At 38.1% G+C, this 16,141-nt stretch overlaps 1 protein-coding gene and 2 long non-coding RNA genes across 4 annotated transcripts; 1 reads left to right on the top strand and 2 right to left on the bottom strand.

Moving 5' to 3' along the window:
- Positions 1-743: 743 nt before the first annotated feature.
- On the bottom strand, positions 744-7,232 carry LOC146483306 (uncharacterized). The gene is made up of 3 exons (XR_014863871.1): positions 7,033-7,232; positions 2,521-5,374; positions 744-832 (listed from the first exon to the last, which is right to left on the bottom strand). It is a non-coding gene; the product is annotated as an uncharacterized LOC146483306 (long non-coding RNA).
- Positions 7,233-11,124: 3,892 nt separating this feature from the next.
- On the top strand, positions 11,125-12,874 carry LOC146483305 (uncharacterized). Of its 2 annotated transcripts, XR_014863869.1 has the most exons (3): positions 11,125-11,335; positions 11,870-11,940; positions 12,740-12,810. It is a non-coding gene; the product is annotated as an uncharacterized LOC146483305 (long non-coding RNA). The 2 variants fall into 2 exon arrangements; XR_014863870.1 differs by lacking the exon at positions 11,870-11,940 and having other exon boundaries at positions 12,740-12,874.
- Positions 12,853-14,348, bottom strand: LOC146483304 (uncharacterized). The gene is made up of 3 exons (XM_085106005.1): positions 14,009-14,348; positions 13,783-13,870; positions 12,853-13,026 (listed from the first exon to the last, which is right to left on the bottom strand). The coding sequence occupies exons 1-3, from the start codon at positions 14,200-14,202 to the stop codon at positions 12,853-12,855; spliced, it is 456 nt and encodes a 151-aa protein (XP_084962131.1). The 5' UTR covers positions 14,203-14,348.
- Between the last annotated feature and the right edge of the window lie 1,793 nt (positions 14,349-16,141).

Below are 16,141 nucleotides of genomic sequence, written 5' to 3'. Positions count from 1 at the left end.
CCCCATCCGCCATCTGCCGTTCACCATCCGCCGTCCGCATCCACCCGTCCGCACCCTGGTTTTACAGAGTCCCGTATTTTCCCTCCTCGACGAAGCACGATGGTGCCATGAACCAAACTTTAAGTTCATGTGCACGGTTGAAAACAAAGCCCCACAGAAAGCCTTTTCGTATACTAGCTCCAGCTTTTCACTGAGGAACGGCTTAGAAGCGAACTAAATCTGAAATTAAAATGAAGAAGAGCATTTCCATACCTTTTCGTCGGCCATCGTGAGATCTTACATGCTTTTGAATGCAAATCTGCTGTTAGCGGCTTTCCACAAACTTTCCCGTGTGGGGACACCCTGAGTTAATTTTTAGCGCATGAAATGGAAACGCTCAGCGACAGCGAATGAAATTTAGCGATAGCGAATGAGTTTAAGCAACAGCTAATGAAATTTAGCGACAGCGAATGAAATTTAGCGATAGCGAATGAACAATTTAGCAACAGCGAATGTAATTTAGCGATAGCGAATGAGTTTTAGCAACAGCGAATGAAATTTAGCGATAGCGAATGAACAATTTAGCGACAGCGAATGTAATTTAGCGACAGCGAATGTAATTTAGCGATAGCGAATGAGTTTTAGCAACAGCGAATGAAATTTAGGGATAGCGAATGAACAATTTAGCGACAGCGAATGTAATTTAGCGACAGCGAATACATCTTAGCGAATATTGAAACATTTGGACGACCATACCACAATCTCGTCCCCAGAGCCCGCGCGCGTTTTAGGCCAGCGGTGGCCACACGTCCACGAGCTCTGGGCTAATCAGAAACCGGAAGCAAGGATCCTGCTTCCGGTTTAAAGGGGGATACTGCTGACCGAGAGGAAGACAGCCTCTGGTAAAGAGCATCAAAGAGGTTGTCAAAGGCCAAGAAAACGAGTGAAAATGGCGACAACCTCCATCCCTCCCGTTTGCCAGTGATTGTCATTCATGTGAGACTTCCTTGAAAACACAACAACCAAAACAAAGGCTGCGTAAAATCTGGGTTTGTCGGCAATTTGCCTCTTTCAACCGTGACAAATTCATTTTGCACATTTTCAGGTCGTTTTAGAAAACCAAACATTTTGCATAGGCAGGGGTAAAAAAACATATATAGGCTATGGCGATTAGAAACCATTTGTTGTACTATACGCATTTGGAATTAAATTAAGCTTGTTTTCGCTTGTAAAATGTAGTTTTTAAAACTTAAAAATGGGGGTGAGTATACCGGCAGTCCACGCAGTATGAGATAGCCAAGTTTTTTCATGACACCACGGTAAAGTTAATAGCGAAAGGAAAATAGAGCCTGGTCGGAGGTTATATAAGCTTCAACCTAATTAACTAAACAGGGTAAAGATTTTCAAACAACATTCGATAAACTTCAGCAAGATATCGTTCCCACCCTGATTGCCGTCGACGACAAATACCAACAAATGTTTACAAACGTAAGCTTAATTTTTTCCGTCGTGAAATTTACAAACGCCGGATAGGTTTCACAAGATCAGCTTTTGCTTACCCAGATACCATGATCTCAGAATAAATACAATAAAATGGCAGAAGTACATTTAATAACAAGACACAACTTTGTAAACGTTCAACTGAAATAACCAGCAACTTGAAAATCTAAGCTTATCAGAAAGATCGGCAATTTTTTTTTCAATTCACACACTCAATGTAAGCTTAAGAAACTCACCCTGAAAAAAAATATTTTACCTGCACTTGATGTGGTTTATCAGTCCTATAAGCTGCAAACTTACAAAGCTCACAAATGAACTGTTGTGTAAAGAGTGACAACGATCGCTATTCCAAGCGTTAATATTTTTGTCTTTCTGTCCATCCGCTTTCTAAACCACTTTTTGGGCCACGCATTCTTGAATACTCCGCTTTTACGCAGTGGTAACAAAGGCCGTTGGTTTTCCTTGTTCAAGTTCAATTATGTTTCTGCTGGGCTGCTGAAAGAATATCTGTTCCTGTTCAACGAAGTAATCTTCAATAAATCCTGCCCCAGTCAGATCAACTCGCAGACTCCGCGGTGCGAATGGATTACAAGTTTGCTTCTTTCAGATCCTTCAACAGCACGAGAAAGGCTGTTAAACTCTTATTCGCTTTAGACAGAACGATTTTAAACGGCCAGCATTGACTATGAACCACATTTCAGAGTCGATAATTAGAGGAGTTTTTCCGAAAATTGTCAGGTCTATCGTTAACCTCGACCGTCGCAAGTTAACTCTGTCATTCAGCTTTGTGAAACGCTGCAACATATCGCAGGGTTTTCGCGCCTTTTCCGTTTAGTCATGTGATTTGACTTATCTTTTTCGCGTTTACTCACTGCAAAAAATAAGAAGCGTATGAAAATTTAGTTCCATTTCGATTCTATGGCGGTTTTTGCTTCGGTATCTTTTACAGTCTATTTCTTTTCTTGTTTTGAAACCTCCGATTCAAAGACGCTTCCGGTAAAATGTAATATCCAATCAGATTTCGATTTGCTGGATTTTGACATTGATTAGCCCAGAGGTCTTGCTTCCTTGGTGCTGACCAAAAGGAACGCAGCCTCTGGGAACGAGATTGACCATACCATCGCTTTCACTGGCGAAAAATGTCTGATTGGTTGAAATTCAACCACGTGACTTAGTAGCTCAGCTTGCGCGCGGAGCCTGGACAGCAACAACAATCCCAATCAAAATGGCGGCCGATGATCTGCATGATGGCGGAGTTTTCAAAATTTTACGACCAGCCTGAAAACATAAGCGTAAAATTTTCAAAGTGTCTTTGTCGAGAAATCTCTGTACCGTAGTTTTTTTGTGCCGAGGAATTAAAGTTTGTACAAGAAAGGAAGAAAGGAGACAAACACAAACGTTTATCGCGAGATCAGAAGGGTGTACGTGAGATTTCTTGGTCTCGGCCAAGAGCTGTACTTGTGGAGTAATGCTCATCTGCCGGTTTAGGAAGAAAAACCAGAGCAGGTGAAGAGTACCATGGTAATTTAAGAGAATCCGATGAGTCTACGACTCGATTTTCGAGTAGAAACGTAAGTAAATATTTAATTGCGCGGTTTACCTTTGTCACTGGATGAGAGCCTCTCGAGAAGCAAATGAATACTGGTAATGCTGATGTCTAATTTCACAAGAAATGTCTCAAGATTTTGCACCTTTTATGTGATAGGATAGGGGAAAATGTCCCCACTTACCGGCCCACATTTCCACTCCAAAGCTACTATCTTTCGGACATTTCATTGCGACCTTAAGTTAAGAGAAAATTCTACGAACAAACACTATACTTGACTATCTGTTCTTTTTATTTCAAAGACAGGCTACAAACTCTGTCTCTACAAAACAACTGATGTGGGTTTCAGTGAGTGATTGTTATTCCAATGAGGTCAAACAACAGACCTGAAGTAGCTATGTTATTGCCGTTAATGTAGATGTTGTGGTTGAAATTTTTGTTTGGTTAAGTAAAATTTTCCTTTAGTTTATCCCCATAACCATAAATTACCAAACACAAAAAGGAAGGAAAATAAAAATAAAAGTGAATAAAAGTGAAATTTGAGCCACAATATAAACGTGATTAAAAAATGGTACGTTACACTGAAATTTGTGACTTGTGTTTTACTTGTGTGTACTTTCAGAAATAATATGCATGTAAATAACCACAAAGCACATGCACACATGAATGGAAGGAATGTCATGTACACGGTATTATTCCAGACAGAAAGTGTCCATTGATGCTTAACAACATGACATGTTATCACTAACAGTGAGGTACAATGTTATCATCCAATATCTTTAATGGTAATGAATTTCCATGGTAACACAATGTTGAATTTTTTACATTTGTTTGTTACACAGACGGTGACAAATAAAAGGCAATCCTCTCTCAAACATGGGAAGTAGAATTTATTTCTAAATATTGCATTGTTTACTCTGGTATCAAAAAGATTAAAACAAGATTTGAAAGCAAATAATGGGCAGCCACTGACCACTGCTTGTAAATTTCTCCATTTATATCCATTCATATTCAATTTCAAACAAGAGAGCTTACAAAAATGCAGCTTCACTTTGTAAATAAGCAAATTAATTGTACAATTTCAGTGATAGCTTGTTAATTTTGATTTTTGACAAAATGCACTGATCAAGTGAAAACTTCAACATCCCCCATCCCCAAGCAACCCTCCAGGTATTTGAACTTTGTAAACTTAGGGTGATAGGTTAATTGTTCAAATTTGTGCCCCCAAGGGCCAAAAAGCCATTCAAATGCACAACCCTTAAGGCCTCTCATTGAAGACAAATTCTCAGCTTCAATCACTCGCTATTACCTTCAAAAAGAGAGAATTTTGAGGGAAAAAAAGTTGGTTTTTATTTCATTTTGTTTATCTCATTCACTCCTCATGGGGCTTTTCAGGGATAATTTGCAACACTGTTTTGGGCACTTTGCCAGACTGCTTAAGCTGCAGAATAATATAATAAATTATTGTAATCTGAGGTTAAGCAGCCTGAAGTAATGAGTTAGAAATAACCCTGTACAGTGAATTTGGATTTGTGATAGACACTAGGGGTGGTCACTGACAGAGCTGAGATTTATGTCCCTGGAAGTTCTTTTATGTCCCACAGAGTCAGATTTAAGTGAAAGTACAATGAGATGTAGCCTATGGTTTTTTGTCCTTATCAGAGAAGACTAGAAAGTCTAACCATTTGCAGGTGACAGGTGATAGTGCAAAGGCAGCACTTTCTCCTCATTTATTTAAAGACCCTGAGTGTTTGTCTGGTCATAAATCGAACCCAGGCCAACTGCTGCACAGTCTGGTACACAACCAACTTTGCTAACCAGGCTGCAGTATTTCTGTACTCAGAAATTAAGGGAAAATATGGGTAATAATACCAATGTTTTAAAGAAAAAGGTGTACAAATAACTTTTAGTTTGCTTATCTCCATGGATATGCTAGAGTTTCTCAAAGTCCATTTTCAATTCATTTGGAATTCATAATTTTCTACTATGTAAGCATCACATGAGCATGGAGTGGGGTATATTTGAACAACTGTTTATCAAATACAAACTGTAGGTCTGTAACAATATTCTGCCTTGAACCAAGCCTGAAAATCTAATCCACCTTTTTTGGTTTTGCTGTGAAACACTTTCAAGCAAGAACTACAGAAACTAACCAAATGATCATTAAAAAATTTATTCAAGAGAAGGCCCCCTTTTCTTCTGCCCAATAACAAAACTCTCAAACTGCAATAACATTTATAATTCATCTTCCTGGTGGCAAGAAATGTTAGATGGCACTAAAAGTGAACAAAAGATGTCCTATACTTGAACAGTTCTCTGGTTTCAAGGCCTCTTTCAATGCTGCCAACCCTAAAGAAAGAATAAATAATTAAGCCAACATTAATAAATGCAAGTAATTCAAGATCCTTTGCATAAATTCTTTCTTTCCTTTAGTTACAGTGTATTTTTAGTATTTTTAAGTCTGCTGGCACTAGTAATAATTACTAGTGTAAATGTAATATGTAAATGTTTTTATGTTTTACCATTTACTTCATCTTATTTTTCTATCCATTTAAAAAAATGAAATTTAAAATAAACAACCATGGAGAAAAAAATAAGGTCCCTTGAAAACTAAGACCCCGTCAAAAACAATGATGATGTTGTGCAACATGGATGTGGTATAAAAAAATAATAAAAGAGTGAAAAAGTTATTGCTTAGCATTAAGGTAACAAGAAATCCTTATTGGATTTGAATCTATGTGAATAGAGAAATATTAGATTAATTTGCTTTACTCAGTTGCACATGCCATTTAAGTACGACATCTATCTTGAAAATAAAATAAATTGAGAAAACATTAACACAGAGGGAAAATAAAAAGAAATAAAAATAAATGTTACGACTGCAGTTGACATCATATACTGACTAATCGATCATGCAACCACCCCATCAAATTCTTTCAAAACTGTTTTAAATTGAAACTCTTATTTGATATTTTAACTGTACATCATCTACAAACAGCATTGTTTTTAGGTTGTCTAATGAATAATCATCCCGACAGAAAAGTTGAAAACTTTACTTATTTAGAAATTATATCTGCTCAATAATACATAAATTCCAAGCAGTAATTTGCATACATGTAGTTTAAAATGAAGACATGCAGGGAACAACCTTTGTTAAAAACTGTAAGTGTCTCCTCTTTTCTCTGAGCAAAATATTCATGAAAATATTACAAGCCCATGGGTCGCGACTGCTCAGTGACTTTATATTTACGACTGAATATTACTAGTAAGGAAATCAACCTACATGTATTGTACACTCTTCTTGCTTTTCCTTTGACTTATTACAGTGTTGCACAAGATGAGAAATTCAATAGACTAGCAATTGTTCAGTTAAATATGAGCATAAATGTATAACTGTTTATGTAATTAATAATAATAATTATAATTCAAACATATTTATACAGGATTGCTGTATCAGTTTTAAGAAGAAAACTGCAATCAATGCAGGTCCTGGGTAAGAAAAAAATAAAATAAAAAAAGATCACAATATTCTGGGAACATTAAACATTAAAAGGAAGTTTCAAACAGTCATAAATTCTAAGAATTATTAAAAAATTTTGCACCTTTGTAGAAAAAAAGCGCTTCTTCCAGCCCAGATTGGTGAAAATTATATAACATATATATCTGATCTGGAAATAGTTAGGAATCGTTAGATGCATAGAGAGCTTAATTACGTATTCAAAATACCAAAAGGCTTCAAGATCGGCGCCATCATACGATTACAGTCTGTACTGGTTTTTCCCTAAATCGAACCATCTACATTCTGCTCACCCGTATGCCAAAAATTACTGTAATGGTGCAAAAAATGGGCAACATATTATATAACACTGCACCTTCCCTGCCACCTGGTACAAGCTAATTCCTGTATCTACCTAAAGCCCAAGAGTTGCGCTTCTGACTCTATATAAAAACTTTTTGTACCAGGTGGCAAGACACTTGCATTATCATAAAATGTGACAAAAACATACCTTTTTCGCAGCTCTTTCCAGCGAGAACATCGTTTTACATCACCGATTTCTATTCGATCACATGTTGGAATCTCTGAGCCAAACGTTACCGTAACGTAAAATTTTTCAGACAATACGTTCCACTTGAAATCGGCGATAAAACTGCCCCCGATCTCTCACAGAACCGGCAAAAACAACAGGTATTCGACTGTCCTACGGCAGCCATTTTTCCTTCCTTGCTTGTGAGCGGTTTTCATCAAAGAGCCAATAAGATTCACGGAATCACGTCACGTGATAATTTGCACAGCGCCTGCGCAGACATTTTTCGCCAGTGAAACCATCGCTATTACTCGTTCATTGCGCATGCGCGCATTCACGACTTAAAAACGAGCCGTTGCGAGTCCAAAGGTCATTTAAGAGAAAAGAAGATAAATGAACTACCCCCTTTTCTATATAAGAACCTTTTTTGATATAAGAACGTTGAGGCTGAGATTAACTAAAATTTAAGAACATACTAAGAACATAACCCAGAGCCTCTCTATGGGTACCCACGGTCTTCGTTTTCTTCGCGATTTTTTCGTAAATCTTCGTTTTTTTAGGAAGATCGGATTGAAATGGTTTAAACGTTTATTCAGTGTTATTCACAGTTCATAAATATTTCACTTCAATAGAAAATTGCATAACTCACTGTTTAAAATCCACGATAAGCAATATAAACAGTTATTGAAACAATAAAGGATTGTTGGATTCTTTGGCGACGTTTTAACCCCATTTTAACATGCTAGCAACTGATGAGATTCCAAGAAATCGAAACTGCAGTCTTGCATGAGAAACAACATTAGACACTCGCCAGAAGAAATTTCGCTAGCATCCTAGAGACTCACAAGACAGTTGTCTGTCTTAGCTTTTTAAAAATATCTGCTGCGGATGCGAGCTAACCAAAATAATGGAGGTACGTGTCAGCTCTAAGAACACAATAGCTGTTTTTCAGATAAGAAGCAACAACAGAGAGCTAAAAGACAGCCCAACAAGCTATAGCTCTCGAAAGCGAGATACAACAATGATAAGCTTTGTAAAGACGAGGATCTGTTGGACACTCTTATCCGTGCAATCTTCACGCAGCGAGATACAATAGCAGAAGCATTGATTCACGAGTTAAGAAATCCACGGACCCATTTATCCTTGCAGATAACATTTATTTAGCGCTACCTAAAATCTTGAAGTCAATCCAAGCCGATAACCCTTAACAAATGCCCCTAGCATACACAATGGCATATCAAAACCTAATCCTTACGACTCTTAGTGATCAGTAAGAAACCCTCCATTCAGTATATTTGAGAGTTCCCCCTCACGATCAAGACAAACATAATAAATAAATAATATATATACCTGAATTTTTGAAAAGATGGCTCCAGAAATATTGCCTTATGTTAGTTTCTCTTGTGAGATTTTGCTTTTTTATGTATTTATTATATTTTTTTCGCATTTTTTTTTTATTCTAAGTCAATAAGAAAAAAATATAAAGGGTCATTAGCAGATATTTATAAAATCAAAATATTTCTCTTCCCCCCCCCCCCCCTCCCCCTCCCTGCCTCCCTGTTTTGCTAACCTAGCCCCACTCTCTCTCTCAAACGTCTTTTAACCGCGCAACGATTTGGCTTTGAATTCGGCGCGCGCTCTGAGATCAGAACTAAGTCATTAGACCTAGCGTTTCGTTTGGCTTCCTGAAGCAAAGTTTTCCTGAGGACATCATTAAGTCTAATGAGGGAACAAGTGTTACGAGTGCAGCGTCCTGCCTCGTCCAACATGCTGCCTATTTAGTTCTTTTTTAAGCTAAACGGGAAACTTTCAGTTACTCGGGCGTGAACTTTAAAGGGTAGTATGTTGTGTGCTTTGCTTGAGGAGGTGACAGTCTTTGGCTTTAAAAAGTAGGTCTTAGGGATGATTTCTTTTCGGCCAACGTGAAATTTCTGCGAATTTGTTACGCAGCCAAAGACTTAGTATATTTTTGTGGTAGAAAAGGGCGCTAACCCTTCCCTTTTCAAATGTTGATTTCAACATCCGGGATATAAGCTGATATGGAAAACACTAGCAAGGATGGGCAAGGATTTTGTCTTCAAAGAGCGTGAGTTTGAAAAGCTATTCGATTATTTTTCACCCTTATAACTGTAGCGTCGTTAGGCTAGTGATCGATTAGTCGAGAAGTGCGATTGTGGGTGGTATTTCCGCTCTCGAGTTTGATAAATAGTTTCCTGCAGATGTTCGGTCGCTGTAATTCTAGTTCGCGTGCAGCATGAATCTAGTATGAACATAAAAAATCAATTTGAAACGCTGTCTTTCTCTCAAGAAGCCGATCCTGTTGAAGAAAGCTAGACTTGAGCGCTAAAAGACCGGGTTTTGGGCGAGATTTTAGATGCGTTGGCGCGGTTAATCATTGCTAAATTCTGACACATTTTGTAGGAAGTTCACAGGTCATGTTTCATTTCATGCAGATGTTTTTAATTAGTGTCATGTCTAATTCCAAAGAAAAGCCACTTTCGTTTTTCTCTCCCATACTATTCTTTGACCTTGCTTAAAATCTTGTGATAAACCCTAATTGAAGTCTTGTTAATGACTAGCATATTCCTTCAGCCTAGAAGGTCTCAAAATGTGCCCAATTTCTGGGGGCCACGTTTTCAAAAATCCAGGTATATATATAAATAAGATATTTTAACAGGGAGCCCACGTCACAAAATGTGGTTTTCAGTGTGGCCCTGCATAAATCTAACGTAAGAATACAAAAAAAATTACAAATATAGCTATCTAAAAAATAAAAAGTAAAAAGGATAAGATCGATAAAAGAGTCTATATGTTTCTATTACCATTAGGAGCGGTCGCATCACATTTTGATCTAAAGGGATCGCTTAAAGACATGCTTGACTCCAAAACGGACACACAGCGGCAGTCGCGCAGGTCTGTCAACCCCATTCAGAACAGACAGAAATGTGGTCAAATGCCAAAATTCAGAAATAACAGATATTTTCTGTAGTGTTTACGAGTTTTAACAGTTTTATATCTGAGTGTTCAATTTGATCACGCAAATTTAGGTCAATTTTCAGATCTTCCCTTCAATCTTGAGATCTTCGTTTTTTCCGTGGTGATCTTCGCGTCTTCGATTTCTTCGGAAAAACCCATAGAGAGTCTCATCATAACAAACACAAATTCATCGGTTATCATATCAGAAAGAGATTGTCTTTCGATATAAGAAATCCCGATTTTCGTACGCTTCTTCTAAAGCAAACGGGGAGACAATGAAAAGTGGCGATTTTCCGGTTTTAAATTCAATCATTTTTCAGTTCACAAGGCTTCGATCGATTTTCCTGATTTTCTCAAAACGCAAATGTTTCTGGCCAATTTAAGCCACACCATGATTCTTACTTTAGTAAAACCTTATTATGGACAAAAGATGAAAGAAATCGACTCTGCTAAGTTTCGCCAGAAAATTCAGATTTTGCTCGATTTTTCCTGACCGCCGCTCTTAATGAACAAGATGCCTGCTACACTGGCATTACGCGTGATGCTGGGGCTGATTCATTTATTCCAACTGTATGCTTTGTCGATTGATAAGACTATCCTTGCTAGTGGAATAGTTTAAGTCACGACGATCGCGTTACGTTGTTTCCTTTGTGTTACGCGACTCAGGGCCTCTTCATATGATCCCGGTAACCGGGATGGGCAATTTTTTTTTTTACGCCCACTTCAAGATGGCGAACAGTTACCGTGACAGACTGGTAACTAGCAAGTCAACTAGAGTAACATAACATTACTTCCGGTAAATTCGCAATCGCTTTCGCGTGTTTCCACGGCTTCTCAAGACGTTGTTTTTACCTGTTTTTACACTGAGACACGAGACATCATTAGCGAAATGTAACTTTAATGAGCTGAGATCAATTAAAGTGCGGATAACCTTGTGAAGAATACTTCTCAAATCGCCTCCGAACATTATTATAGTCTGTAGTGTATCGAGCCCCTTTCGACGGCTAATCCAACCTCTACTACCTTTAAAAAATATGTCTCGTACTTTTATAGTGTCACCATTCCTTGAGTACAGTTTCAAAGGTCAGAAGACATTTTTCTGGTGGGCGTAACACGAAAATCGGTTTTCATTTTACGCTCACTTTTTGGGCCCGCGGAAACTAACGAGGAAACTGGGCATGAAAGATTACCAGAAAAGGGACTGGAAATGAATTAAGACATAAATGTTGAACTATGAAGAGTACAAGTTTGTGCGGCTCGTTTCAATACGGACAGCTGTTTGTACAGAGGGTAATCAAGTGCAATCAAGGTACGCAAAAAGCAACCAATCACAAAACTTGTAAATAGAGAATTGTGCATGTGCTTACATAGACTGATGCAGACACTTGAGGGAGTTTGGGTACCCCTTTGCCTTGCATAAACTTTCAAATTCTCCCAAACTCCCTCAAATGCTGTTTGTAATACACATGATTTTAACACATCTTTATAGTAGGTGAATGCGTGTTCCTTTAACCTTGTTTATCACAGTCACATCCTCTTGTGATTCTTTAAGCTCAACCGCTTGTCTAAATTGTAAACACTTTCCAGAATTTTGCTGATTTTTTGCAATGTTACTTGCAAGATCATGCTTTCTTTTCTGTACCTTTGGTCGTTTCCTGACACGAAATCTAAACCAATCAAAATCATCACTGTCATTGCCCTCATCCTCAGCCTTTCTTGTAAATGGTTTTGGAGGTCGGTCTGCTCGAGTTTTCTTCATCCTTCAGGAAATCCCCTTTCTTCTCCTGCCTGCCACTGTAGATTGCACCTTTATTCTTTTTCCAATCCTTTTTTTTGGTTGTAGTCTGGAATCTGTTAAGGTGACGGCTTGCAAAAGTATGTATTGCAGACGCAATTTGAGGTATCACGCTACAGGTGCTCCCTTCTTTGAGTTTTTCATACCTTGAAACAAACTAGCTGACTCCCATAATAAAATTTTCATCCCCACTCTTTAATTTTGAAACAATGTCATTGCACACTCCATAGACCTTTGTCTAAAGACCTTCTGCTATGGGATGGATTGGATGCATTTCATCAATACTGTCAACTTGACTGCTGTTTTCTGTAATGTCTGTTGGGTCTAGTGATGGTGTGGTTAAATCTAGTGAACATTGGGGTCAAGCAGATTGTCCATTGAAGCACTGACTACATTTTGAGTTGCTTCCTCTTCCACATTTTTTTGGTGAACACCGTCTGCCTGCTTAAATAACTAACAAAGTAATTCAGTAATGCTGGCTGTTATTCTGATCTTGTTTCTAACTTGTCACCCCTGCTTGGAATCCACAATAACTATATAACTGTATAATTTGGAATTTTATTGCATCGCTTGCAAGATGAAGTGAATCCTGTGCTCTGATTGGATACTCGTGTGATCAAGATGGAGCCATCTTGCCCACTTAGGATTACCTGTTACCCATGCACCCATGCACGCAGAATCAATAGTAAAGCCATATAATAATAAATCTTTTATTGGCCAAGCTTGGGTCAAGATGGCAGGATATTGGCCTTGTTCTATTGTTGGCAAAATTATTGATTGTCCTGTCCCTAAATTGTACCGATGCCCCCCCCCCCCCCCCCCAACCCCTCACGCCCTACACACACGCACATCTTTTTAGGCTGGGATCCCTCCTTTTAAATAAAGGCTAACATCTTTTGTATCATGATTATTTTGAAGGACGTAAAAAAGAAGATAAGCCTCTTGCCCAAGCCAAGAGCTTCATTATCTGATACACAAGAAACCTGCAAAAAAAATGTTAAAGTCCATCAAGGTTTGATACTGTACTTGTATTAACCTTGTGGAGGATTAAAGAAACTGTATGTATTTATCTGGCTTTGACATACCACTTCATCATTCATACAGAACCACCTCTGGTCCACCTTGCAGTAGCTATAATGGTGGCCACATTTGCACTTAGTACCACTATGTACTACAACACTTTGCAACTCGTACATATTGCTGTTCTATGTAAGCAAAAAATTATAGTATAAAGAATTAGAGAAGGCATAATCTTAACTATTTCTATAGTTGTGTTCCCTTTCTTAGATAAGCATTTAAATGGTAATACAGTGGAACCTCTCAAATACTGGTATGGGCAACCTCCTATTTAATGTCAGGAAAAGTGGTTGGTTAAAAGAGGTGGTCACTGTCAGGGAGCCTGCAGACTGTAATGTTGTTAATTCTAACCTGAATCAATTTCCATAAATGGGGATGGATATGGCAAGTGGAAGTTGTGGGAAACATGAGCAGAAGGCAAGTGTTTCATCAGCTAGTGGCCTGTTTCAGGTTATCCCAAAACTTTCACAAATGTTACCATGGAAACAAGGAAAGTATGAATTTATACATCTTTTCTATACAGTTACAGTTAAACAACCAACCAAAATAAATACAAGAGAGTATTTCTTTCAAGCTAAGTGGACTATTTCATCACTTTTCCTTTTTGTTTGTAGAGATCAAAATAACTACAATCAAACTTCCCATAAGTGAACACTTCCCATAAGCGGACACCTTTGGGACCAAGCATAGGTGTCTGCTTTTGAGAGGTGTCCACTTACGGGAGCTGTGCATTGGCGGAGGTTCAACTTTAATAATACTAATATTCTTAAAATAAAGCTATATACAGGTAATAATAGTACAGACAATAATTAGGGTATGTCTATGCTTACAGCTTTTCTAGCAAAATTATATTTACTTTCTTATTGTATCAAAAATAATTATACCTTTGATGGCTCATTCAGTAGTAAGCAGTCAAACCATGCAGGGTATATCAATTTCTTCCTCAATTTGTTATTTCCTGTTCTCTCAAATCTGCAATATATTATTGCAAATATTAGGGAAAAAAGGATCCCTTGTCTTTAGAGTTCAGATATTAAATACAAGAAGCTAAGACAAAAATCTCCACCAAATTATGTAACTTTCAAAATCAATTCCTCGAAATAAACCTACCTTTTTAAATGGAATGTGAGGACTTTGGGCCATTTACTAACAAATTGGTCTTTCTCAGCCCTGGTCAGCTCATTACACTGTGTACAACACCAAGCACAATAGGTATTGTGGGCACATGCAAACACAATCCAATATGATCTCTGTGAGACATATTGCAAATTCATGACTTCCTCAGTAACCTTTCGCAGAAGCATCGATTGTCCCCATCAAGAATTTCTGTCTGTGTATTATCGAGTGCTTCAACCAGTGATTGGGAGGACCCCTATTTTATAATAAGGAAAGATAATTCCATTTGACTATGTATGGTGATGGTTAAGAGGCCATGATAGGAAACGGGGAACTGTAAATAAGAAAATTGAATAAATTGTTAATATTAAAAGTAGTAACTGTTTGCATAAATATGACCAAAATTCTTGATGATTGACACAAATCCTTTATGCATAGCCCATCATTGTTGATTACTGTGCTTTGCTATAACATGAAAATCTGAAATTGAAATCACTGCCGACAGTTGCATTTTTCGCTACCGTCAATGACCGCACTGGAAGCTTTAGAAACAAAGTAACAGGATCAAAAGGTCACGTTCGTGCACGGTGATTGGTGGATTTTGATCCACTTTGTTTGATTGGTGGCAGGAAAAAACGCAACCATCTGCTCTTGCGGTGCTTTGTATTTCAGATTCCACCTGTTATTGAAAATTGCAAGTTAACTGTTACATGTACCTGTATGTCAATACTGTGATTGCTCTGCTGCTGACATGTCGGCACATTGTACACTTTACTGAAGTGGAGAATAAAATAGCATATTTGGAGATATTGACTTTGCTTATCTGTGCAAAATTACTAATCCACTAAGCCTACTAATCACTAGGCGTGGCCTATTAGTAAGGCCGCTAGGGGTCAAATCCTCCACCCTGCCACTCCGACTGGATTTTTCTTCCATAGTCTCAAATTCAACTACTCTACAGTTTGTAAATAGCCTTCATTGGTCAGCATCCTGCCAGTTGGTTATAACATGGTGCTGGAAAGTCATTAGGGGCAGCCATGATTCACATTTGTGACATTAATTTATTCATTTGTTATTTTTTTTTTATTATTTGTTATTTTTGTATTATTTTAATAATTGCATGTATGCAAACCTGTACTGGTTAGCTCTCCTCAAATTTCTTCATGGAAGTGAGAGGCACCACTAAAAACAGACCACCAGCCTTAAGTGGAAGTGTATCATTACTCTATGAAGTATTGGTTTAATCATGTTTTATGTCTAGCTGTATAAGGTATAGCTTTAACTGACACTCACTTGTCAACTGAGTTGACAAGTTTTTGTTAACTGAGTTAACAAAACAGGTGTTTCCAATGTTTATGAGTCCTGATAACGCCATGTCCAATCGATCGCACAGAAAACTAGTGTAAACAGAGAAATAGACGAATTTTCCACGAGTGTGACAAATTACCGCGTATAAAAACAATTTTGCCGCCAAAACTTACATATCTCTTAGTTACCAGCTTCCCAACGAACGAGCGCACTTTTTTCATGCCCAGTTTCCTCGTTAGTTTCCGTGGGCCCAAAAAGTGGGCGTAAAATGAAAACCGATTTCGTGTGACGCCCACCAGAAAAATGTCTTCTGACTTTTGAACTGTACTCAAGGAATGGTGACACTATAAAAGTACGAGACATATTTTTTAAAGGTAGTAGAGGTTGGATTAGCCGTCGAAAGGGGCTCGATACACTACAGACTATAATAATGTTCGGAGGCGATTTGAGAAGTATTCTTCACAAGGTTATCCGCACTTTAATTGATCTCAGCTCATTAAAGTTACATTTCGCTAATGATGTCTCGTGTCTCAGTGTAAAAACAGGTAAAAACAACGTCTTGAGAAGCCGTGAAGCGATTGCGAATTTACCGGAAGTAATGTTATGTTACTCTAGTTGACTTGCTAGTTACCAGTCTGTCACGGTAACTGTTCGCCATCTTGAAGTGGGCGTAAAAAAAAAAAATTGCCCGGGATGGCTCGGTAAGTGGGATGAATTTTGCAGTCCCTTCATATGGGAAATTTCATCCCGGTTACCGAGATGAAAAGTGGTGACGCGGTCAATCGAGCGTGACATTTACCGAACAAGCCCGGCAAGAAT

This window comes from Pavona decussata, unplaced genomic scaffold, assembly GCF_977016875.1.
Source record: "Pavona decussata unplaced genomic scaffold, jaPavDecu1.1 SCAFFOLD_39, whole genome shotgun sequence".
NCBI lineage: Eukaryota > Metazoa > Cnidaria > Anthozoa > Scleractinia > Agariciidae > Pavona > Pavona decussata.
Note: the sequence above shows the minus strand (reverse complement) of the source record. Positions and strands in the feature narration are given on the sequence as shown.

Excerpts from the sequence above, each read along its gene's own strand:
- LOC146483304 (XM_085106005.1), bottom strand. The coding sequence starts at position 14,202 with ATGCTTCTGCGAAAGGTTACTGAGGAAGTCATGAATTTGCAATATGTC. Across the intron at positions 13,871-14,008 it reads CTCACATTCCATTTAAAAAG|ATTTGAGAGAACAGGAAATA; the intron begins GTAGGTTTATTT and ends AATATATTGCAG. Across the intron at positions 13,027-13,782 it reads TACTGAATGAGCCATCAAAG|AACAGCAATATGTACGAGTT; the intron begins GTATAATTATTT and ends TTGCTTACATAG.